The sequence below is a fragment of the Megalobrama amblycephala genome, linkage group LG9, assembly GCF_018812025.1.
Source record: "Megalobrama amblycephala isolate DHTTF-2021 linkage group LG9, ASM1881202v1, whole genome shotgun sequence".
Lineage (NCBI taxonomy): Eukaryota > Metazoa > Chordata > Actinopteri > Cypriniformes > Xenocyprididae > Megalobrama > Megalobrama amblycephala.
The window spans coordinates 40,675,760-40,700,090 of record NC_063052.1 but is presented as its reverse complement, the minus strand read 5'-3'; the positions used below and the strand labels follow the sequence as shown (position 1 = coordinate 40,700,090).

General features: G+C 38.2%; 2 protein-coding genes across 3 annotated transcripts; both read left to right on the top strand.

Annotated features, from left to right (window-relative positions):
* The first annotated feature begins 536 nt into the window (after positions 1–536).
* Positions 537–9,624, top strand: LOC125275925 (RT1 class I histocompatibility antigen, AA alpha chain-like). The gene is made up of 6 exons (XM_048203275.1): positions 537–750; positions 2,291–2,542; positions 5,462–5,728; positions 6,124–6,402; positions 7,251–7,383; positions 7,672–9,624. The coding sequence occupies exons 1-6, from the start codon at positions 663–665 to the stop codon at positions 7,673–7,675; spliced, it is 1,023 nt and encodes a 340-aa protein (XP_048059232.1). The 5' UTR covers positions 537–662; the 3' UTR covers positions 7,676–9,624.
* Positions 9,625–9,872: 248 nt separating this feature from the next.
* On the top strand, positions 9,873–24,039 carry LOC125275920 (BOLA class I histocompatibility antigen, alpha chain BL3-7-like). 2 transcript variants are annotated; one of them, XM_048203268.1, is made up of 5 exons: positions 9,885–10,056; positions 13,833–14,069; positions 22,790–23,056; positions 23,448–23,726; positions 23,894–24,039. In XM_048203268.1, exons 1-5 carry the CDS (start codon positions 10,002–10,004, stop codon positions 24,022–24,024), a joined length of 969 nt encoding a protein of 322 aa, XP_048059225.1. In that variant the 5' UTR covers positions 9,885–10,001; the 3' UTR covers positions 24,025–24,039. The 2 variants fall into 2 exon arrangements, with proteins under 2 accessions (XP_048059224.1, XP_048059225.1); XM_048203267.1 differs by lacking the exons at positions 22,790–23,056; positions 23,448–23,726; positions 23,894–24,039 and adding an exon at positions 17,615–19,767 and having other exon boundaries at positions 9,873–10,056.
* The last annotated feature ends 292 nt before the right edge of the window (positions 24,040–24,331 follow it).

Below are 24,331 nucleotides of genomic sequence, written 5' to 3'. Positions count from 1 at the left end.
TATAGATATTCACCAATGTCAGGCATTTCTTTCAGCTCATTCACATTCCAGATAAAACTGGACAAATCTAAATGCATCTAGTTCTTGAAACCACATATGTCAATTTTATCCTCTCAAAATATTAAAAAATAAACATGTGAGAGCATGTTATAGGATATATGCATGTTATAACCAGATATGACAGCGCAACACACATCGCCTCAGATCTCTTCAACAAACTGCGGCAAATGAAACAAACTTTGAGTCTCTGAACCTCAACACACAAACATCTTCATTACAGTTTTTCCTTAATTACTAACACTATAACTGCTTCAGCTGCCCAATTTCCCAAACTATTAATTCAGTTCTCAAAACACATCTCACCGGTTTTCACACACATTCTAGTTTTCTCAATGTTTTCTGCACAACTCTACACAAAACGCTCTCATTTTTCTCAGGTTAAATCATGTTCTCATTCAGTAAACACTGTATATTTGCAGAACTGAGAGTACACACGGAGGGCAGTCAAATTTTGGCAGGGAGTCGAGGTTCGGTTCAATACCTGTTCCAAAAGTCAACTTATGTGCTGCTGCAGGCCTTCCAGTGGACATGCGCATGACAAAACGGGAATATTTATATTTTTACATCCTGATACACCAGTGCTCATCTGAAATATAAACGAAATGGCTCAAAACATTTTCTTTATAGATGCAGTAACGTTAGTAGTTGTCCGGCTTATTTATCACCTTTATCCAAGCGATGCGTTGAAAGGTAAGCACAGAGTTAATTTGTTCACTTTTGATTCGCAGCTACATACAAATGGAGTAAGTAACTAAACCATTTGAGTTTACTTTCAGGTTATATTTTAAATCGTTTCAGCAAACATATTTTCGTTTTATATGGCGTGGCCAGCGTGTTAACCCTTGTTGTGAAATGCAAACGGTTTTCGCTGTGCAGTTTCTGTTCGGGTTTTATGAACTTTCACCTTAAACTATATTTGTAGAGCCATTTTTACAGAACTGCGGTTGACACTAAGTGCTTACAGTAAGAATTACAGTAAAGAAAGCATACGTCCATTCAATTTAAGGCGCAAAAACTGGGTGAGCAGTAGCTATATGCAGCACATGGGGTGGCCAAAATCATTCTTTTTTTCTCCTTTAATACAACTTTTTAAATAATACAAATTTATCTGTTAAAATGATGAAAGGAAACATTTTTAAATTAGCTTTTGTTCAGCATTTTAAATGAGTAAAACATTTTTATTTTATTATATCAATATCAACTAATTACTCTCCTACAGAAATGGATGAAAGAGATGAAAAGCGTTTTGGGAACAGAAAAAGAAAAAGGGAAAATGATAGCTTAAATTAGCATTTTCACCACTGTTTAACAATGTGAATAATAAGTGAATAATGTTAACATAAGATGATTTCCAAATCTCTGTCACTCAAAAAATAAGTCATGCTATATTTGTGAATGGGTGCTTGAATTAGATTAAAGGCACAATATGTAAGATTTTTGCAGTAAAAGATCCAAAAACCATTAGGCAAGTGTTATATATTTTGTTTACTTGAGTACAATATCCCAAATGTTTCCAACTATTTGTAAATCGTGAGAAAATTGCAATTTTAACCAAGGATACGGGACATGAAATACTGTGAGGATACTGTGTTACCTCAGACGCTTGACCGGAAGAAGCAGCGCCGGCGACTGTGGCATAATAAGAGTTCTGCTGCTCTCGAAGTGTGTGTTGCGTGTTAATAATCTCATCCATGAATATGATTTCTGCCCAAGTCCTGATTCTTTTCCACTGGCTGTGAGGTGAAGACGATATCTCTCAAGAATCTGCACTCAATTTCGACATCATCAAGCTACACCTTTGTTTTGAATAGGCGACCTCCAGCGGCGAAAAATCTACATAATGTAGCTTTAACTGAAACTGTGGAAATAGTTAAAAATGTTAGCTGAGCCTTCCATCACCATGCACGACCTAGTTATTGAGCTTTTGGCCTCATCCTCTGTTAATGCCTGAACTGTATTTAATCGATCATTTGAGTCATTTGAGAAGGTGGATCTTCAGAAACAAGCAACCCTGCTAGACTAGTGCGTAGATTTTATGACAACTGTGGAGAACACTTCAGTGTGAGAAAACAAATCAAGTCTTGGACTTCTTAGGCAATTAAGAAATCCCGGCCAAGAAAGTCAGTAAAAGGGAACATGTGATGACTTTTTGTCCCAACAAAATCTGTTTCATGCTTCTGTTGTGTTTGTGTGTGTTTTCACTGTTGTTTATGTTTCATATGTTCCTCAGAGAAACACTTCCTGCACTACAAGTTTACAGTCCTGACTAAAGCAGACACATTCCCAGAGTTCAGTGCTGTTGGTGTGTGTGATGACAGACAGATCAAACACTACAGTAATGAAGGAGGAGTCTGGAAAAAAGAGAAGGATCTGACTGTAGATGACTGGATCGCCGGTGTTCCTAAAGAACCATATGAATCTAGAGACTGGTACAAAGATCAGCTGAAGACTCTGTCAAACTGCACAAACTCACAGTGTTCTGGTGAGTTTAATGCTTTACTCTTATAAATGATCATGTTTATGTTAAATTGCAAAAATGTATCTACAGTATTACAGTATCTACAGTATTATGCATATATTTATCTACTGTCAAAGTATTTATATTCTGAGCTCATTTTCTGATCTGGCCAATTCAGAAGTGACAAATACAACAATGACAAGCGACAATATGAAATCTGCTAATTAGCAAACTATTCATCTAACGAGTGATGGGCACTTTCAAAACACTACTTCATGAAGCTTTGAATCAGTGGATCATTTTGTGTAGCAATTGGTTCAATTGATTTGAAGCTTTGAAAAGTTTTGTTTCTCCCATGACAGCTTCTAACATGAATATGAAATTTTGTACATGGTTATTTCACAATAGTGAAGCAGCTGCTGAGCCACGTCTTTGAAAGTTGTGACATCATCTTGCAAAACATTTTCTTATGAGCATCACCTAATTATACACAGACATCAGTACTCAACATACAAAACACAACAGTGGTCACACACAAGACTTGATAATTTTTTTTTTAAAAAAATCATCAAAAAATATGAACTCTGAACATTACAAAAAAAAAAAGTTAACCAAAAATAAGTTCAGCAGCACAGATAAAATGATGACACGTGCCTGGAGTTTGGGCCAGCAGTCTCTCACGTTGTCCTAGGTGCTGGTCATATAATTAGAATATCATCAAAAAGTTAATTTATTTCACTAATTTCACAGAAGATTTGGCACACAATCCTCCAGTGTGACATCTCCTACGACGAATGTCAAATTGTCTTCATTTTTCAAGACAAGCCGTGATCAAAATTAATTATAGAGATGTTGTTGTTAGCCACAATTTCAGTCCCGTGTGTAACGCAGCTCACTGTCATCGAATGTGTATGTTTTGATGATTTAAAACTCCAGACAAGTGTTCATGCATGTCCGTTTTTAACGCGTCTTGACTGTCGTGCAGTCTGACATTAAAGACAGCTGAGATCCCACAGTGTGACATGAGGATCATGTTCGTACAAGTAACCATCGTAAAGGACTATTATAAATCGCTCAGTGTGAACCCGGCTTATCTCAGAAAATTAGAATATTGTGAAAAGGTTCAATATTGAAGACACCTGGTGCCACACTCTAATCAGCTAATTAACTCAAAACACCTGCAAAGGCCTTTAAATGGTCTCTCAGTCTAGTTCTGTAGGCTACACAATCATGGGGAAGACTGCTGACTTGACAGTTGTCCAGAAGACGACCATTGACACCTTGCACAAGGAGGGCAAGACACAAAAGGTCATTGCGAAAGAGGCTGGCTGTTCACAGAGCTCTGTGTCCAAGCACATTAATAGAGAGGCAAAGGGAAGGAAAAGATGTGGTAGAAAAAAGTGTACAAGCAATAGGGATAACCGCATCCTGGAGAGGATTGTGAAACAAAACCCATTCAAAAATGTGGGGGAGATTCACAAAGAGTGGACTGCAGCTGGAGTCAGTGCTTCAAGAACCACTACGCACACACGTATGCAAGACATGGGTTTCAGCTGTTGCATTCCTTGTGTCAAGCCACTCTTGAACAACAGACAGCGTCAGAAACATCTAAAGACAAAAAGGACTGGACTGCTGCTGAGTGGTCCAAAGTTATGTTCTCTGATGAAAGTAAATTTTGCATTTCCTTTGGAAATCAGGGTCCCAGAGTCTGGAGGAAGAGAGGAGAGGCACACAATCCACGTTTCTTGAGGTCCAGTGTAAAGTTTCCACAGTCAGTGATGGTTTGGGCTGCCATGTCATCTGCTGGTGTTGGTCCACTGCGTTTTCTGAGGTCCAAGGTCAACGCAGCCGTATACCAGGAAGTTTTAGAGCACTTCATGCTTCCTGCTGCTGACCAACTTTATGGAGATGCAGATTTCATTTTCCAACAGGACTTGGCACCTGCACACAGTGCCAAAGCTACCAGTACCTGGTTTAAGGACCATGGTATCCCTGTTCTTAGTTGGCCAGCAAACTCGCCTGACCATAACCCCATAGAAAATCTATGGGGTATTGTGAAGAGGAAGATGCGATATGCCAGACCCAACAATGCAGAAGAGCTGAAGGCCACTATCAGAGCAACCTGGGCTCTCATAACACCTGAGCAGTGCCACAGACTGATCGACTCCATGCCACGCCGCATTGCTGCAGTAATTCAGGCAAAAGGAGCCCCAACTAAGTATTGAGTGCTGTACATGCTCATACTTTTCATGTTCATACTTTTCAGTTGGCCAAGATTTCTAAAAATCCTTTCTTTGTATTGGTCTTAAGTAATATTCTAATTTTCTGATATACTGAATTTGGGATTTTCCTTAGTTGTCAGTTATAATCATCAAAATTAAAAGAAATAAACATTTGAAATATATCAGTCTGGGTTTAATGAATGCATATAATATACAAGTTTCACTTTTTGAATGGAATTAGTGAAATAAATCAACTTTTTTATGATATTCTAATTATATGACCAGCACCTGTAAGACCCCTGTCTGGTTAGGTGATCAAGGTACCCACTACTCACTCCAGGGATCAAGTAGTGACCTTGCAAGTGCTTCCTCCTGAGGATTGAGACCTAGCTTGTTCTCTTTTGTACCCAGTACACACTTTGCCGGCTCTAAAGCCCACCCTCACACACCTAATCCAAATTCTACCATCATAGATGTATGCAGGTTGTCATAATCTCATGGGGAGACAGATTTCCACACCACACCTGCAGGGAAAGGGGTCACAAAATGCAACCAGTCTGTGACAGTCTGGAGTAGTGGTAATGCTACCCAAAGTAGGGGGAAACATTAGCATAGGTATTTTAGGAAGAGAAAAATGCACATTGCACAACTGCGTTTTTTTTTAATGCAGGTAAACAGACAATGGTAATTGCAAAGGTTTCTCATTGTTTTGTGATTGTAGAGCTTCATGTTCTTCAGAGAATAATTGGCTGTGAACTGGAGAAACTTCCTGATGGAACAGTGAATCTGACTGTCTTTGATGAATATGGATTTGATGGAGAGGATTTTATATCCTTTAATTCGGACACTATGCAGTGGATTGATAAAAGCCCCAAAGCCAAAGAAATCGAAGAGGACTGGGATCTTTACACAGAACGAAACCAGTTCATCAAGGATTACCTCAAGACCTGCACTGACTGGATCTCAACATTTAACAACACAAATAAGAGTAGGTTTTAATGAGATTATGTTAATTATATCTGTGTGTGTGTGTGTGTGTGTGTGTAAAATAAATACTGACAGGTTAATGATTAAAGACACATTCAGAATTTTTGAAATATTCTTATTTGAGTGTTTTATTTAACTTGCTGGATTTGTATCTGAAACACATTAGCAGCTCTTCGCATTATGAAACTTTTAATTTAGTCTAAATTCTGAAAATATAGTAAAAATATTTCAATGTTGTGTTCATGTATGCAAGAGTTTTCTCTATACTTCTGTGATCGTTAACGTGCAAAAAGTGTCAATATGAAGAATATAATGTTTTTACACACAGAACCTAATTCTTTGTAAATGTTTGTTTGTTTGTTTGTTTGTTAATTGCATTATTATTTTCTTCTCCAGGTTCTCCAGATGTTCATGTCTCTGTGAGGAAAGCTCCTGATGATGACAGTAATCTGGTTCTGACGTGTCTGGCCACTGGTTTCTACCCCAGAGATGTTCAGATGAACATTAGATTGTACAGAAACATCCTTGAGGATCAAACATCTTCTGGAATCAGACCAAATGATGATGAAACCTTTCAGATGAGAATCAGTGTGAAGATCGACAGAAACCATGAAGGATCTTATGATTGTCTGCTCATTCACAGCAGTCTGACTGAACCAGCTTTCAGTAAATGGGGTAAATATCATAAATTCAGACACTCACAAAGTTGTAGCAAGAGAACATGATAATGCTGAAATGAATTAATGTTTATTGCCACAAACAATTTAATTTAAAGATAGTGACGGGCTATTTCGAAACACTGCTTCATGAAGCTTCAAAACCTTTACGAATCTTTTGTTTCAAATGAGTGATTCTGAGCGTGTATCAAACTGCCAGAGTCATGTGATTTCAGTAAACGAGGCTTCTGTTTCAAAATGTTTTGAAATTTCACTGGTTCACCGATGGGACGATGCTGTGAACCCATGAACCATGCGGTGAACCATCAAACAAGTGTCTATGGTTTTTACCTGATCTCTGATCCGTTTTATACATTTGTAGACGTTTTAATGAAACATTTGTGGAATTATAAGGAATAATAGTAGTTAATAGTCTCTTATTGGCCTATTTGACTGAGCCATACATAGAACAAACAAAACAAGCCCTGAAAATTGATAAAAGAACACATATTATACAGAAAATTGATGTTTAATAGTATTAGATTAGTTATTTGCATTTGATAGATTACATTTTCAATAAAACATTTGCAATGGGTTTGTAAAAGCTGTTTTTATTCATGTTTAGGCTGAGTTTTCAATGCATTTACACTGTTCTGACCAGCAGGGGTCATCAGCGTGTTTCGAACACTTCAAACAGTGAATCATTTTGTAACGCAATTGGTTCAATTGATTTGAGGCTTCGAAAAGCTTTGTTTCTCCCATCGCTAATTTACAGTTCCTCAACTCATTTTAGTATATTTTAAAAAATGTATAAATAAATCATTTAAAAATCATCATAATGGTTTTATTTCTATTTTAATTCTGCAGATGGAAAGTGTCCTGACTGTGAAACAGAATCTCCACGGCATGTTATAGGAGGAGCAATAGCAGCTGTAGTTATAATTCTCACTGTGATTGTGATTGTGGTTGTTTACTTCATCTACAAAAGAAGAAGACCATGGTGAGTTAAAGATATGTACAATGTCTTGTTTTTTTAAGTATTCCTCTTTTAAAGATATTTCAAAATGTTCATACTGTTCATGGACAATTTTGACTGTACTGTATGACAGTAGAAATGTTGTGATTATGATTTTTAATTTTTTAAGTTTACTCTGCAGCTAAATATGAGAGAAAAACATAATTATGAGTTTTAAGGTATTAACATGAATTGAATTCTGTATTTACAAAAACAGGATATCTGTATGGACTCAAGCTCAAGTTTTTGTATAAACTGCTTTCTCTTTTCTAGCTGAGACAGCAGCGACAGAGGAGAATATTAGTATGACAGAAACATGAAATCCTCTTCTCCACACTCAGGAATCAACATATTTATTGAGTCACAATTCAGTCCAACGTAATGTACTGTAAACCTACAGACACCAGTCGAAAAATTTGTGATAAAGATGGTCTGGACTGAGATGGAAGCAGAGCTTCTCAACCAAGGGTCTCTGGATCACACCATCACACTTAAAATCAACTAAAAAAGACAGAATATTCTTGTAAAACTTTTTATAATGAATCTGCTTTTTTTATGTTGAGGTCTAAAATGTTTTATAGGGTAGAAATTGCCATTTGAAAAAAATCCCAGTAATCACAAACAACTAGAAAAGTCATTGTGTAAACCTTGAAGAACATTCAGTTATTAAACCTGAATAATTATGGAAAGTAATCATTTTAATTAATTATTTTATTTAATTATTTTAATATATTGCCACTCTTAGTTTATTTAAATAAAGTGATTTAAATATTGTCTTTGATAGGTGATCAGAAAGGTCAAGAACCACTGGTTTTTGGGCTCTGATTAAATAAAATATTTTTCATTTTGATCAATATGAAGAGTCAGTACTTCGTTTTTATTATTTTTATTTTTTGCCTTGTCTATTTAGCCTTTCAAGGGCCCAAGGAAACTTTACATAATATTGGCTTATAACACAAATATAGAGATACATTCAAGGAACTACAAAAGGACAGGACCAGGACAGATCAGACAGTAACCATATAGCAATATGATCATAACAAAAAAGGGAAACAGTGATTTAATAAAACATAGAGTGAATAAATATATTGTAAGTTCTGTCTGGCCTGGAGTGAGGTTACAACACAGAGGTTTTGAGGAAGCTTTTTCTAAAATTTACCACAGACAGTGGACAGTTTGAATTTTGGAAGTGCAAGTGAGTTGTTAGAACAGCTGAATGTTGTACTAGTTTAAGGATGAAGGGCAGCGGTCCAAACATGAGGGTATGAAGGCATGAACAACAGTTTCAGCATCTTTATGACTGAGCTAATACGTCATACGAACAATATTGCAAAGATGGAAAGAACAGGATTTAACAAGTTGACTGATATGCGGTTCAAAACATAATTTAGGATCAATTTTAGCACTGCTAAATTCCATACAATGGGTGCAGATAGCAACTCCATAGGAGACTTATGACCAACTAACATGACTTCAGTATAATAGCATGCAGTTTCAAGATCTTTAGGCCAGAAGTGATGGATGGGGTGGAAAAACAGAATTGGGCAGCAAAATAGAGTTGTGTATCAGTAGCATAACTATGAAAATTAAAAACATAAAGCTGAATGATCTGGACTAGAGGATCAAGACAGTCCCTGTTTATTATGTTTCTATTTGCTCAGTTGAAATACAGACATTTAACATTTCAACAGATCAAGAACACTTCATATTTGTGATCTGTGTAAGATTATTGTGCTCTGTTGATGTTTCAGGCAGATGGACAGGGATCAGGGAGTTTGAAATGCTTCTGGACACACTGACTACTGTGAAATTATACACCGATCATTAATGGACACATGTTTACATTTCATAAGCTAAAAAATATTATAACATTATATATACGGGAGACGTACTCTTTTGTATTCATGTTTGCATCAGTGGCAAAAATAATACTCCATAATAGCATTTCTGTGACTTTCCAAATCATGAAAAATATCTTGAGATTAATTACAGCCGTCAGAAAAGAGAAAGATGTAAACACTTAGAAACACACACAGCAGCATTTGCTAATTTTTGAAATTTAGATAATGTGACAGAAAGCCAAAGCACAAATATAGTGTTGTAAATGTACAATTGATTTTTTTTTAATGAAAATATAAAGAATTTAGCTTGATGTTTGTAGATGTTTTTAGTGTTAATAACTGCAGAAAAGTGTAACAGTCTGTAATAAAGAGTTGTATTTTGGGCTTGATGCTTATGTTCTTCAAAAAAGTGTGTGATTTCACCAAACAGGATTGCAAAAGTGTTACAATCTTGCTAACCATGACATGTTGTTGACTGAATATTAACATGTATAGATGTTTAGCCTAAAAATGTTTCTGATAAATGGTGTTGTCTTCAGTTCAGTACATACTGCAGCTCATGTAGATTGTACTTTTCTAAACAGTGTTTAAAACTTTATATTGTGTGAAACGAAAGTGTAATATCAGCAGTCAACCAGTGAGGGGCGACAATGCGCTCAACACAACCCGGAAGAGACGAGATAACTGTTCAAGGCGTTCGTCTGAAATATAATGGACAAAAATGGTTGATAGTTTTGAAACATTTTCTCTATAGACATAGGAATGTTTTTGCTTATTTTTTCATTGCTTCACTCTTTATTTAGCGACGCGCAGCAAGGTAAGAACACGGTTTATTAGTTTCAGTAGATGATCGACAGCAAAATAACAATCTACAAATCCATCTGAAATACATTTCTATAATGTACTTAAAGTGCTCTATTTTCGTGCACTATAATTGTAATTAATATACTAAAATTCTTCTTTAGTACTTCTTAAGATATTCTTAAGAACATCTAAGTGTGCTCAACTGTTATTTTGAGACAGCATGAAATATGAACTAAAATGTGCTTTTTAATATACTATCTCTGTATTAAAAAAGTATTTAGTTACTACTTGCAGTGCACTATGGGTTCAAATGTACTTAAAGTAGTAACTAAATGCATTTTTTTTAAATGCATCTCTGGACCGGGCCAGCCATTGCCGACTGGGCCAAATGCATAACATTTATTATTATAACCATGAAATCGTGCAAGCAATAAAAACCCATCCTTTGCACTATCGACCTGTAAAAACTATTTATTTATATATATTAAAAATAAAACTGACATGGCATTTGCCAGCATTGCCAGATGGCCAATCCGCCCATGAACGTACATCAGAAGTGAACCGACGAATTGTGATATTGCATGAGAGCCCTATCACCTTTGAGTGTTATCTAAACAAGCCAATAGACACTGGCGTATGTGATTTGAAGCAGATTGATCGTTCCTGCTTCTACAGTTTCATAAGAATGTCCACTTAAAGAGTGTTCTTCACGAAAAGCCTCTTATCGGTGCGGGGTGTGTTAGTGGCCGCAAGCTCACAGCTCTAAAACTGCTCTTAATACAGCAAGTTGTCCCAGAGAGTGGCGTCTTCAATGACCCTTTCTACGGTTTGCATCGAGGGTCAGGCATATCAGTACAAAGCGCTACCCTTTGGGCTAGCCCTGTCACCCCGTATCTTTACCAAGGTCGCGGAGGCGGACAATGTTCCCCTGAGGGAACGTGGCGTTCGCATTCTCAACTATCTCGATTACTGGCTCATTCTAGCTCACTCCCGAGAGCAGTTGTACAAACACAGGGATCTGGTGTTAGCTCACCTCAGCTCAGTGTGGAACTGGACTCGGTCAACCTCCTCAGTGTTGAACTGTCTGAGTTCACTCAAGAGCAGGACTTATTTCAGAGAATTATTTCAGAGGCTCCTGGGGCGTACGGCATCCGCAGCCACAGTCACGCCGCCGCTTGGATTGCTTCATATGGGGCCACATACAACGGGCATGCAGTCGCAGGTCTGTAGACGTGGTCTCAACTGCAATGGCATAATTGCCTTGAGTTGCTAGCCGTACGTCTTGCACCGGGCCGCTTTAAACTGCTGCGACTAGGCAAGCATCGTTCAGCCCTTGCGGCTTCAGACATTGCGGAGTGTCTGATGCTAGGCCAAGCACTCGTTTACTTAGCAGGGTGCCATACACTACTGTTCAAAATTTGGGATCGGTAAGATTTTTAAAGGTGCCCTAGATTGTTTTTTTACAAGATGTAATATAAGTCCCAGGTGTCCCCTGAATGTGTCTGTGAAGTTTCAGCTCAAAATACCCCATAGATTTTTTTTAATTAATTTTTTTAACTGCCTATTTGGGGTCATCATTAACTATGCACTGATTTTTTCAGCACGGCCCCTTTAAGAGATGCGCTCCCTCTGCCCCACGAGCTCTCGACTATATATACATCACATAAACAAAGTTCACACAGCTAATATAACCCTCAAATGGATCTTTACAAGATGTTCGTCATGCATGCTGTATGCATGCTTCGAATTATGTGAGTAAAGTATTTATTTGGATGTTTACGTTTGATTCTGTGTGAGTTTGAGACTATGCTCTGTGGCTAAAGCTAACATTACACACTGTTGGAGAGATTTATAAAGAATGAAGTTGTGTTTATGAATTATACAGACTGCAAGTGTTTAATAATGAAAATAGCAACGACTCTCGTCTCCGTGAATACAGTAAGAAACGATGGTAACTTTAACCACATTTAACAGTACATTAGCAACATGCTAACGAAACATTTAGAAACACAATTTACAAATATCACTAAAAATATCATGATATCATGGATCATGTCAGTTATTATTGCTCCATCTGCCATTTTTCGCTGTTGTTCTTGCTTGCTTACCTAGTCTGATGATTCAGCTGTGCACAGATCCAGACGATAATACTGGCTGCCCTTGTCTAATGCGTCGAATGGGCTGGCATTATGCAAATATTGGGGTCATACATATTAATGACCCCGACTGTTACGTAACAGTCGGCGTTGTGTTGAGATCCGAGTGTTTTCCGAAAGTCTTTTAAACAAATGAGATTTACATAAGAAGGAGGAAACAATGAAACTCAATGTATGTCTTTTCCATGTACTGAACTCTTGTTATTCAACTATGCCGAGGTAAATTCAAATTCTGATTCTAGGGCACCTTTAATGTTTTTAAAAGAAGTTTCGTCTGCTAACCAAGGCTGCATTTATTTAATTAAAAATACAGTAAAAACAGGAATATTGTGAAATATTATTACAAGAGATTAAAGTTGTTAAATTTCGAGAAAAAACTCGTTAAAATTTGAGGAAAAAAGTCGAGATAAAATGTTGAGAATAAACTCATTAATTTACGAGAAAAAACTTGTTAAATTTCGAGAAAAAAAGTCGAGATAAAATGTTGAGAATAAAGTCATCAAATTACGAGAAAAAAGTAGTTAAATTATGAGAAAAATGTCGTTAAATTTCGAGAAAAAAGTTGAGATAAAATGTTGAGAATAAACTCATTAAATTACAAGAAAAAAAGTCATTAAATTATGTGAAAAAAAGGACAAATAAAATGTTGAGAATAACACACTCGATGTGTGTCATACGGAAGAGGTAGCGTCGTGTTTGTTGCATAGAGGACATGACAGAGTTGGATGACTTAGTGAAGCTTTATTTTAGACTTTCTTTCAGTAACAAAGAAATTCCATCAGCTTTAGCTAATTATAACTGAATAATAATTAGCATACGAACTTTAAAGAGAATTTGCAAGCGACTGGGTCTTTTTAGAAGAAAAAAACAGTCCAATTTGCACGATGTACTCGCTTTTGTCCAGCATGAAATAACAACTAGTGGACAAATGCAAGGTTATCGCTGACTTCACCTACGTGCGATTCATCGAGGTTTCGTGGTTTCCCAGGATACCATTAGACGCATTATTATACTTGTTGATCCTGAAGGTGTGGAATGGTGACGAAGGAGACGCTTGAGAAGACGCCAGTACAGCTGCGCTGGCCCAAATGCACTCTGGCATATGGACAGCTATGACAAACTAAAACCATACGGCATTGCCATTAATGGGTGTATAGATGGTTACAGTCGTTTTATTCTATGGATGGAGGCGTACACAACCAATAACGACCCTAAAGTAATAGCCAGTTACTTCCCCACCTTCAGGATCAACAAGTTTAATAATGCTTAACTGCTGTCCCTGCCAGTTGTGTCTCACCATGTGGCAGGCTGGAGCCAGGGACTTCCATATGTGCTCTGCCCATGACCAGTCCATATGTGTATTCTCATGTAATACCTCCCTTCGGGCAGGTTGTGGTCTCCGCAGCATCCCCTGTGGGCATGCTTTCTCAGTGTTATCCAAGTCTTACTGATTGGATGACTGCGAATTGCAGTCATTTACAAACATACTATATGAATAGTATAAAATATATTGTTAAATAAAAATACAAGTTACAATATACCTTATAGTAGAGTTTGTTTTTTGTTTTTAAGTTGGTTTTATCCATCATTTGAGAGTCTTTTAGTATTTTGATATTGTTTTATGTTCATCCAGAGAAACACTTCCTGCACTACAAATCTACAGTCCTGACTAAAGCAGACACATTCCCAGAGTTCAGTGCTGTGGGTGTGTGTGATGACAGACAGATCAAACACTTCAGTAATGAAGAAAGAGTCTGGATTCTGACTGAAGATGACTGGACTGAACCTCCTAAAGATCCACCTGATTCTAGAGACTGGTTCATTCATCAGATCAGGACTCTGACAAACTGTGAAAACTCACAGTGTTCTGGTGAGATTCATGATTTACTCTCATTCATTATGTTACAGCCCTGCCCCTTTTTCCTTTATTTTTTTTTGTTGAGAGATTGCAGGGACAGAGGCTCCTCTTTGATGGGCGGGGCTCCAGTGCTGATCATGGGCTGCACCTGTGGCACTCCTATTTAAGAGGCTCATGGAATTGAGTTCACTCTCTCTCATTTGTGTTCCTTTATCTTTGTTTGAAGAGTGGGTTGATATTTTGGTGTTCCCATTTGTTTCCACAACTCCACAAACCCCATTTCCAACAGTTATTTGATTTGTTGTTTCTTTTATTATTCTTTAACATTTTGACCCTAGACATTATTTGATTAACCTGAAATAAATTTATATTTTCTTTATTGAAACTTATGTTGTCAAGTGTCCTCTTTATGTTGTGACTTTGAGCCGGGTCGTAACATAAATTGGAGCCTCATCCGGGATCAAATTCTGGCTTGGAGTTGGGGTTTTGTTACTTGTTGTTCAAGTTTTTTTGAGAGTGGAGTGTGGAAAAGGTTTACAGTGATTGGATTATTGGAGGACTCCGGTTAGGTAGAGTGGTCCAGCTGGGTTGCTAGTCAATCCTTCCAACGGAGCACTGTTTGTTTTGTTAGTTTGTTTTGTTAGTTTGTTATTTTTGTAGGTATCCCGGGTGGAGATTTAATCTCTGTTGGGGGTACGCTATTCAGGGCCTGGTTTTTACCAGGTGACATGAAGTTCAGCGTTTAAAGTGGCCCCGAGCCTGGTAACCCTTTGAAGATTAGAGAGGTTAGTTTTTTTGTGTATAGTGTTTCCGGAGTTGTTCTCTAATATATCCATGCCGATTGGTGTGGTATTTAGAATCAATGACTAATGTTGGGAACTTGTGAAACATTTATTTATTTTGTGTGAGAGAGCACATTTTTTTTCTCATCCCCATATTCTTCAAATTGGTAAGTAATTTTACACCAGTAACTAAAGTAGGTAGGCATGTCAATATATTAGGTAACATGCAGTTTTGTGGTAACTATGTTGTTGAATGTTGTCAGCAGTTCAGGTATGATTGTGTGCAGGGCTTGACATTAACACCCGCCAACCCGCCAAATGCGGGTAGATTTCAGCTGTGGCGGGTAAGACAGCCACTCCCACTAGCCACTTTGGCGGGTTGAATATAATTTCAGCCTACAGCCAAATGAAAAGTAGCCAAGCTTGTCGTATCACAAAATTACGATTCAGTCACAATTCTTTATCGATTAACTTGCGGTTAGTGAAGGTGGGATAGGCGGAATCGCGCTAAATGACACAACAGAAGAGCTCGCGTGCGCGCGATTCAGTTCTCCTTGCGCCTGAATACACGCGCACACACAGATGTCAAAATGCATCGTGTGGAGTATCTCGCGTGAATACAGTCGTCTATGGCTTACGGCTAAGTGGACGTAAACAGGTGGGTAAAAACTGGATATGTGTCAGTATGGATATGACATCCATGCATTCAGCAGCCCCCAAATAAATACCCCTCTGTCATTAATGTTAATCAAACATCAAAAAATGTTAAATACATGTATACATGTATGCTAAATAAACATATGTATCTGAAAAAAAAAAAAAAAAAAATTAAATTACTATTTGTAATTTGCTTCTTTGTTCTTTTTATATAGCCTAACAAAAATAACTGTACATATCTGATATATACAATGTATAGTCTTGATTTGGGAGGTCAATCTGCATTTGTAAGTTTGAAAGGGTTTTAAATCTTGTAAATCAAGTAAAATGACTCAAAATCAAGTAATTTAAGCATGCCAGAGTCAACTTTAATCATATAAAATGTAATTTCCCAACAGCAAAATTGTGGCCAGTGAAAATGCTGAGTGGCTAGTAACTTTGGAAAACCACTAGCCACATTGGCTGGTGAGCAAAAAAGTTAATGTCAAGCCCTGATTGTTGTGACTTATGAGTTAGTCTCTTTTTGCAAGAGTACTATATTGTTAACATGTTACCCGTAGAGAGGGTTTTTGTAAACCTTTTTGAAATTATTTCTCCATGGGGGGGATTGATTTATGACTTGTTAACTGGTGTAGATTAAATTACCTTTGAGTAGCTTTGTGGATTGGAGTTGTGTGTAAATTAAATACCTTTTTTTTGTGCAGTATATTTGAAGGATATTGTGGTGTTAAGTGTGAACTCCTAAAGCGGCTACTGGTTTGAAAGATTAGAGTTTTTAGCCATGGCTTCCAATGTGGAAGAATTTCTGAAAGAACCTTCGGAGGAAGCACTTGAGAAGTGCACTAAAGAGCAGCTTTTGTTGATTGCCGCTCATTATAATATAGAGCTCACTAGCAGTGATAAAAAACTTAAGGAGTCTGTCATAAAGCGTTTGAAGGGCACTTTAGAAGAAAAGGGAGTTTTAGTTGCAAAATTACAGGATCCAGGTATTGTTGACAGTGAAGTAAAGCTAAAAGAGATGGTGTTACGAGAAAAAGAGTTAGATCTGGAGGTAGTGAAGTGTCGCCTAGAACATGATAGGATAGCTTTGAAAGAAATGGAGTTGCAAAGAGAACTAGAGTTGAGGAAACTTGAGGGACAGGAAAGAGAGCGTGAGCGTGCTTTTGTCCTTAAAAAAATGGAGTTGGATTTGGCAGGTAGGACACCTGAGGGACAGCCGCCTGTTTCACCTTTTGTGGTACCCTCTGAGTCTTCTCGAAGGGTAGAGCAAGTTTTTGATATTGGTAAGCATATTAAAATGGTTCCTCCCTTCTCTGAAAAAGAGGTAGAGAAGTATTTCTCCCACTTTGAGAGAGTTGCTACTTCATTGAAGTGGCCAAAAGACGTTTGGACGTTGCTTTTACAGTGTGTGCTTACAGGTAAGGCTCAAGAGGTTTATTCATCACTCAGCTTAGAACAGAGTGCTGTGTATGATACAGTTAAAGCTTCTATCCGTTCATGCTTATTGAGCTAGTACCTGAAGCATATCGTCAACGTTTTCGAAATTACACCAAAAGCGACAGGCAGACGTTTGTAGAGTTTGCTCGGGAAAAGGAGAACATGTTTGTTAGGTGGTGTGCTTCCAAGCAAGTTGAGACTAAAGAGCAGCTTAGGGACTTGATTCTCTTAGAGGAGTTTAAAAATTGTGTCCCAGCAGTTCTGGCTACTTACTTAAATAAACAAAAGGTTTCCAAATTTTTGATGCAGCTGTAATGGCTGATGAGTTTGCTTTAACCCATAAAGGGTTATATGGAAACCGTGACCTAAGAAGAAATTATCAGGGTCATAGTAAACCTGTTGTAGCAGGATCTGACTCTGTTCCAACTTCCTCTAGCAAGCTTAGTGCTGTTTCTTCCAAGGCAAATATCATCTGCTTTTATTGTAAGAAACTGGGGCATAAGATATCTGAGTGTTTTGTTCTTGGTAAGAAAGCGAAGTCAACCAAGCCAGTTGGATTGACTGCTGTATGCCATTTTCCTGTACAAAAAAGTGATGAGAGTTTTGAGTTTCAATCTTTGGAGTCGAGAGACTTGGGAGATTGTGATTTTGTAACCGATTATGCTCCTTTTCTTACAACAGGAGTTGTGTCTCTACTGGGGCAAGAAAGTGGTGTTCCTGTGAGTATCCTTAGAGATACTGGAGCCTCGCAGTCATTACTACTTGAGGGAATTTTACCTCTCTCTGACCAGACTACTACAGGAGCTCATGTGCTGGTAAGAGGAGTTGAAATGGGCTGTACTGTTGTTCCTCTACATAGCATTGAGATAAAATCACCTTTAGTGTCTGGTCGGGTAGTGGTAGGTGTGCGGCCCTATTTGCCAATTGAAGGGGTTTCCTTCATTTTAGGCAATGATTTGGCTGGTGTCAGAGTCACTTCTAATCCTCAAGTTATTGAGGTGCCTGTGTCAAGCGGGAGCTCTGATCTGTCTCAGTCTTTTCCTGATGTTTTCCCAGTATGTGCGGTGACCCGGGCTATGGCTAAACAGACTTTTAAATCCACAAATGAAAGAGGTGCAGATTTTAATTTTAATCTGGCTGATACCTTTTTGAGGGAGTCTGGTGGGAAGGAGGTAGATAAGGATGTGCCCATTGAATTTCCCATAGTGATGGGTAAGGAAGAGCTAGAAACATCCCAGGAAATTCCTCCTAAAGAGTCTTTAATTACCAGAGATCAACTCATTTTAGAGCAGAGTAAAGATTCTTCTTTATCTTCTCTGTTTGAGGAAATGGGCACTGAACAAGAGGTAAATGAGCTGTCATTTGGTTATTTTCAGAAGAATGGGGTCCTAATGCGAAAATACACCCACAATCATTATCCAGACAAGATGAGTGGAGCAATGTCTTTCAGATTGTGGTACCTCAGGTTTTTCGTGCAGAGATTCTCAAGTTAGCTCATGATTGTAGCATGGCAGGACATCTTGGTGTGAATAAGACATATAATCGTATATTGCAAAATTTCTATTGGCCTGGTTTAAAAAAAGATGTAGTAGCTTATTGCAGGACCTGTCATGTTTGCCAGGTAGCTGGTAAACCAAACCAGACTATACCCATTGCTCCTTTGCATCTTATTCCAGCTTTTGAGGAGCCATTTGGTAGAGTTTTAGTAGACTGTGTTGGTCCTTTGCCTAAAACCAAACATGGCAACCAATATTTACTGACTGTTATGTGTGCTTCTACTCGCTTTCCAGAGGCCATTCCTTTAAGGAAGATAACAGCTCCTGTGGTAGTGCAGGCCTTGTTGAAGTTTTTTTCAATTTTTGGGCTTCCTAAGACTGTTCAGTCCGAATCAGGGATCCAATTTTATGTCTAGGATTTTTAAGCAGGTGCTGAATCAGTTAGGAATTTTGCATTGCCATTCCAGTGCTCACCACCCAGAGTCCCAAGGGGCTCTCGAGAGGTTTCACCAAACCTTGAAAGCTATGTTAAAAATCTATTGCCTTGAATTTCAGCGGGACTGGGATGATGGAGTACATCTCATGCTTTTTGCAGCCAGAGAAGCTGTGCAGGATTCTCTGGGGTTTAGCCCTGCTCAATTGGTCTTTGGGCATAATGTCCGTGGCCCTTTGAAGTTGTTGAAGGAGAAGTGGCTGGCTGAAGTAACAGATTCTTCCAACTTACTGGACTATGTTAGCCACTTCCGATATTGACTTAGTAAAGCCTGTGAAATTGCTCGTTCTAATCTCGCTGGCTCACAGAAAAGGATGAAGGCGTGGTATAAGCGGGCTAAAAAGCGATCTTTTTCAGTAGGAGATCAAGTTTTGGCTTTGCTTCCTGTGCATGGTTCTTCGTTGCAGGCACGTTTTTCAGGGCCTTACACGGTAGAACGCAAGGTTAGTGATCTTGACTATGTCATTTCTACTCCAGGCAGACGAAAGAAAAATCGTCTCTGTCATATTAATATGCTGAAGGAGTATTTTGGTTAGAGAGGGTAGTTCTGATTTAACTAATAATGTGGTGTTACCTTGTGCTTCAGTTATTTCAGAAGAACTCTGTGAAGTGATGGTTTCTGCACCCCGATTGAATCATTCTGAAATTCTTTTTAATCTTGAGGCTCATCTTTCTTATTTACCTCAGGTTGAAAGGTCTGTTCTCGAAGAGCTGATTAGTTCCTATTAGGGCTGTAACGATATGCGATATGAAACCGAAATCGCGATACGCATGTCCACGAACCTGTATTGCGATGTGAGAAGGCAGAATCGCGACACACCCCTTCCAACTCCCAGAGTTATCCTTCCTGTCCAGATCCAATGCTACCACATTTTTAAATTACTATAAGTATTAGGGGTGTAACGATTTATCGTAGATGGTGTGTCTCAATCAGCTCTCTAGTTCAAGTGTTTCGGGCACACATTGAATCTTGCAAGCAGGTTTAAACGTTTCTCATGTCAGTCTCTTGCATGGTCGCGTGAGAAAAGTCGTGGCTTTCTTTCACCGCAGTGCACAGCAACAGCTGTTCTCACAGAAAAGCAAAAGACGCTTGCGATGCTTTGCTTTAAGTTAGGGGCCGTTCACATATTGCGTCTTTTCCGCGTGCAAGTCAGTTATTATTTTCAAATGTAGCCGGGCGGCAGGCGCGCTCATAATGGGATCAACGCGGTCGCGACGCGCATGCAATTCTCAACTTCTCAGAATGCCGCAAGCGCACCGCAGGTCGTGTGACAAGAATCAACCGATCAGCTATGGCCTTTCCGTAACAAAACATCAAAAGCTCAGCCGAACAGCTGATCATAGCTGATCATAGCTGTTCATGGTGGTTTTTATATCTTATCTCCATCAATATATCTCGTAGTAAAACTAATGCAAGGGCTAGAAATCATTTATCCTTTGCAGAAACATCCTGATCCTCTTGGAGAGCTCAGTTCATGGTTGCATAGCAACGACCGACGCCACAGGAGCGCAAGAAGGAGAAGCGGTGCGGCCGCGCCTTCCACGCGTTTTTAGACGCGATATGTGAACTCATAATTCATAATTCTAAGTTCATGTTAAATTTAACATTTTTTTTCAGTGACAGACAGCCCTATTCAACTGTTAATTTGAATACAGAAGGTTTTTATTAAAATTTTATATTTATTTATTTTATTGAAATGTGATCTTGTATGTACAACAAGGAAAATTATTGAAATTTGTTCATGTTTTTTTTAATAAATCTTGTTTGAATTTCAGTTTCATTTTGTTCAAAATATCGTGATACGTATCGTATCGTGAACTCTGTATCGAGATACGTACCGTATCGTGACCTGAGCGTATCGTTACACCCCTAGTTCCTATGTTCCCTTGTTTCCAGATGTGCCTAGCCAAACTAATCTTGTTGTGCATGATATTGATGTTTCAGGAGCTGCTCCCGTGAAGCAACATCCCTACCGGGTTGGTCCTGAAAAGCGTGCACTGTTGAGTAAGGAAGTTGCCTATATGGTTGAACATGGAATTGCCGTACCAAGCCAAAGTGCCTGGAGTTCTCCTTGTATTTTGGTGCCAAAGTCTGATGGGTCCATGAGGTTCTGTACAAATTTTCGTAAGGTTAATGCTTTAACCAAAGTAGATTCTTATCCTTTGCCCCGATTGGATGACTGCATTGACCGTGTGGGATCTGCCAGGTATGTAACCAAGTTAGACCTTTTAAAAGGTTACTGGCAGGTTCCCCTCTCTGACAGAGCCAAAGAGATTTCAGCGTTTGTGACTCCAGATGGGTTATGGGAATACCGGGTTTATGGCTTTTGGAATGCAAAATGCCGCATCTACCTTTCAGAGGTTAGTTAACCAAGGTATATCTGGGTTAGACAATTGTGAAGCCTATCTGGACGATATTGTGGTGTATAGTCCTGATTGGAGTAGTCATGTAGCTCAGCTTAAAGCTCTTTTAGACCGTTTGTAGGCTGCTAACCTGACTGTTAATCTAGCCAAGTGTGAGTTTGCCAAGGCTACCATTACCTATTTGGGCAAAATTGTGGGGCAGGGGCAAGTACGAACTGTGAGGGCTAAAGTTGAAGCTATAGATCGATTCTCCTGTTCCTCAGTCTCGTAAGGATCTAAGGAGATTTTTGGGTATGACTGGCTATTATCGTGCCTTTTGTCCCAATTTTGCTACTGTAGTGAGTCCTCTTACAGATTTAAGTCCAAAAATTGACTTTGTGTGGTCAAATAGTTGCCAACAGGCATTTGATAATGCCAAGGCCCTGTTGGTCAATGCCCCCATCTTGGCAGCGCCGAATTTTGAAAAGGCTTTCAAACTGGCAGTAGATGCAAGTGAAACTGGTGCAGGAGCCGTTCTTCTGCAGGAAGATGCTCAAGGTATTGAACATCCAGTTTGCTTCTTTTCTAAAAAGTTTAATTCCCATCAAAGAAATTACTCTGTAATTGAGAAGGAAGCTTTGGCATTAATTTTGGCAATTCAGCATTTCGAGGTTTATTTGAGTAGCGGCAACCAAATTGAGGTGATGACTGATCATCATCCGTTAGTTTTTTTGCAGCAGGAGTGGTAACAATAACCAGCGTTTGTTGAGATGGAGTCTGTTTTTGCAGACTTATTCTCTACAAATTCATCACATTAAAGGAAAAGAGAATGTTTTGGCTGATGCACTGTCTCGTGGATAACGTCATACTATGCTCCTGCCTTTTGTCTTTTCAACAGTTTCTACCTGTGGATTTGCTTTTTGTAAACATGATACTTTAGGAGGTGTCAATTTTGATAAGTAGGTATATATATTTGCTATATACATTGATTTATTACTTTTTTTTTTGTGTTGACTCTTTAATATTCAATGCATTAAATTTGAGATTATTTAACGTTTTGTGGGTGGAGGTGTTACAGCCCTGCCCCTTTTTCCTTTATTTTTTTATGTTGAGAGATTGCAGGGACAGAGGCTCCTCTTTGATGGGCAGGGCTCCAGTGCTGATCATGGGCTGCACCTGTGGCACTCCTATTTAAGAGGCTCATGGAATTGAGTTCACTCTTCTCTCATTTGTGTTCCTTTATCTTTGTTTGAAGAGTGGGTTGATATTTTGGTGTTCCCATTTGTTTCCACAACTCCACAAACCCCATTTCCAACAGTTATTTGATTTGTTGTTTCTTTTATTATTCTTTAACATTTTGACCCTAGACATTATTTGATTAACCTGAAATAAATTTATATTTTCTTTATTGAAACTTATGTTGTCAAGTGTCCTCTTTATGTTGTGACTTTGAGCCGGGTCGTAACAATTATCAGACATTATATTCACTGTAAGTTTGTCATGAGTGTTGTTCTGTGATTGTAGAGCTTCATGTTCTTCAGAGAATAATTGGCTGTGAACTGGAGAAACTTCCTGATGGAACAGTGAATCTGACTGTCTTTGATGAATATGGATTTGATGGAGAGGATTTTATATCCTTTAATTCTGAAACTATGAAGTGGATTGATAAAAACCCCAAAGCCAAAGAAACTAAAGAGGAATGGGATCTTCACACAGAACGAAACAAGTTCCTCAAGTATTTCCTCAAGAACTGCATTGACTGGATCTCAACGTATAACAACACAAAAAAGAGTAAGTTCTGATCAGATCACTTTAATATACTCCTGTGTGTGTGTGTGTGTGTGTGTGTGTGTGTTTGTCTCTGAGTTGAAAATCATTAAGGAAATGTTCTTGATGCAGCAGATAATATCAGCCATCAGATTGACACTTATGAGTTAAAGTTACACAGAAAGTTATCAAGACAATCTTTACCTTGATTTACCTGATTTACCTTTTCATTGTTTTATTATCCTTGTTGTTTCCTTTATGTGGAACACAGAAGATACATTTATGATTAATTTTATTGATAAAATGAAGAATACAATTTGTTTTCACTACACAGAAACCACTGAGACACAGTCAATTTCTGTGCATATATTTATCTGTTAATTTCATTATGATTTTATGCTTCCTTCTTCTCCAGGTTCTCCAGATGTTCACCTCCTTGTGAGGAAAGCTGCTCCTGATGATCACAGTAATCTGGTCCTGACGTGTCTGGCCACTGGTTTCTACCCCAGAGATGTTCAGATGAACATTAGATTGTACAGAAACATCCTTGAGGATCAAACATCAGGAATCAGACCAAATGATGATGGATCCTTTCAGATGAGAATCAGTGTGAAGATCGACTGTAATCATGAAGGATCTTATGACTGTCTGCTCATTCACAGCAGTCTGACTGAACCAGTTTCAGTAAAATGGGGTAAACATGATTAGCACATTTCTAGCCCGATTACCATGTTTCTAGCATGATTTAATGTAACAATAGATAGATAGATGGATAGATAGATATATCCAAAAGTGTTCATCCCCTGTTCAGCAGGTGATAATGTTGATGTAATAAACGTTCATAGTGTTTGTTTTCTGCAGATGGATCATGTTTTGACTGTGAAACAGAACTCTTTCTGGCTTTATATAACATCAGCAGCAGCAGCGTTTCTACTTCTAGTTCTGGTTATCATTGGTTGGTGGATCAAGAAAAAGAAACGGTCAAACAGTAAGTTCTGAATATGTTACTGTTTAATCTGTTGTTTTTAAATATTCTTGTCTTAAAGATATTTTTATACTGTATGAAGTTGATTTGGATAGTTTGACTGTATTCAGGCCTCAGAGCAGGTTGGTTTGTGGTTTATGAACACCAATATGAAATTAAATGGTTTTCAATTTGATTAATTCTGATAATACAGTATTCTTATGTTCAATCTCTGTTCGGCAAGAAATGTAGTTTCTTTAAGGCATTATTTTTATTCATTCATCCATTTCTAATTGGTGACTGTTTAACTAAAAATGCTGAATCATGACGGTCAC

Bases quoted from the DNA above. Each gene is read 5' to 3' on its own strand.
- LOC125275925 (XM_048203275.1), top strand. From the start codon at position 663: ATGGCTCAAAACATTTTCTTTATAGATGCAGTAACGTTAGTAGTTGTC. The intron at 751-2,290 runs GTAAGCACAGAG...TATGTTCCTCAG, and splicing joins TCCAAGCGATGCGTTGAAAG to AGAAACACTTCCTGCACTAC. The intron at 2,543-5,461 runs GTGAGTTTAATG...TTGTGATTGTAG, and splicing joins CACAAACTCACAGTGTTCTG to AGCTTCATGTTCTTCAGAGA.
- LOC125275920 (XM_048203267.1), top strand. From the start codon at position 10,002: ATGTTTTTGCTTATTTTTTCATTGCTTCACTCTTTATTTAGCGACGCG. The intron at 10,057-13,832 runs GTAAGAACACGG...ATGTTCATCCAG, and splicing joins ATTTAGCGACGCGCAGCAAG to AGAAACACTTCCTGCACTAC. The intron at 14,070-17,614 runs GTGAGATTCATG...TTCTTACAACAG, and splicing joins TGAAAACTCACAGTGTTCTG to GAGTTGTGTCTCTACTGGGG.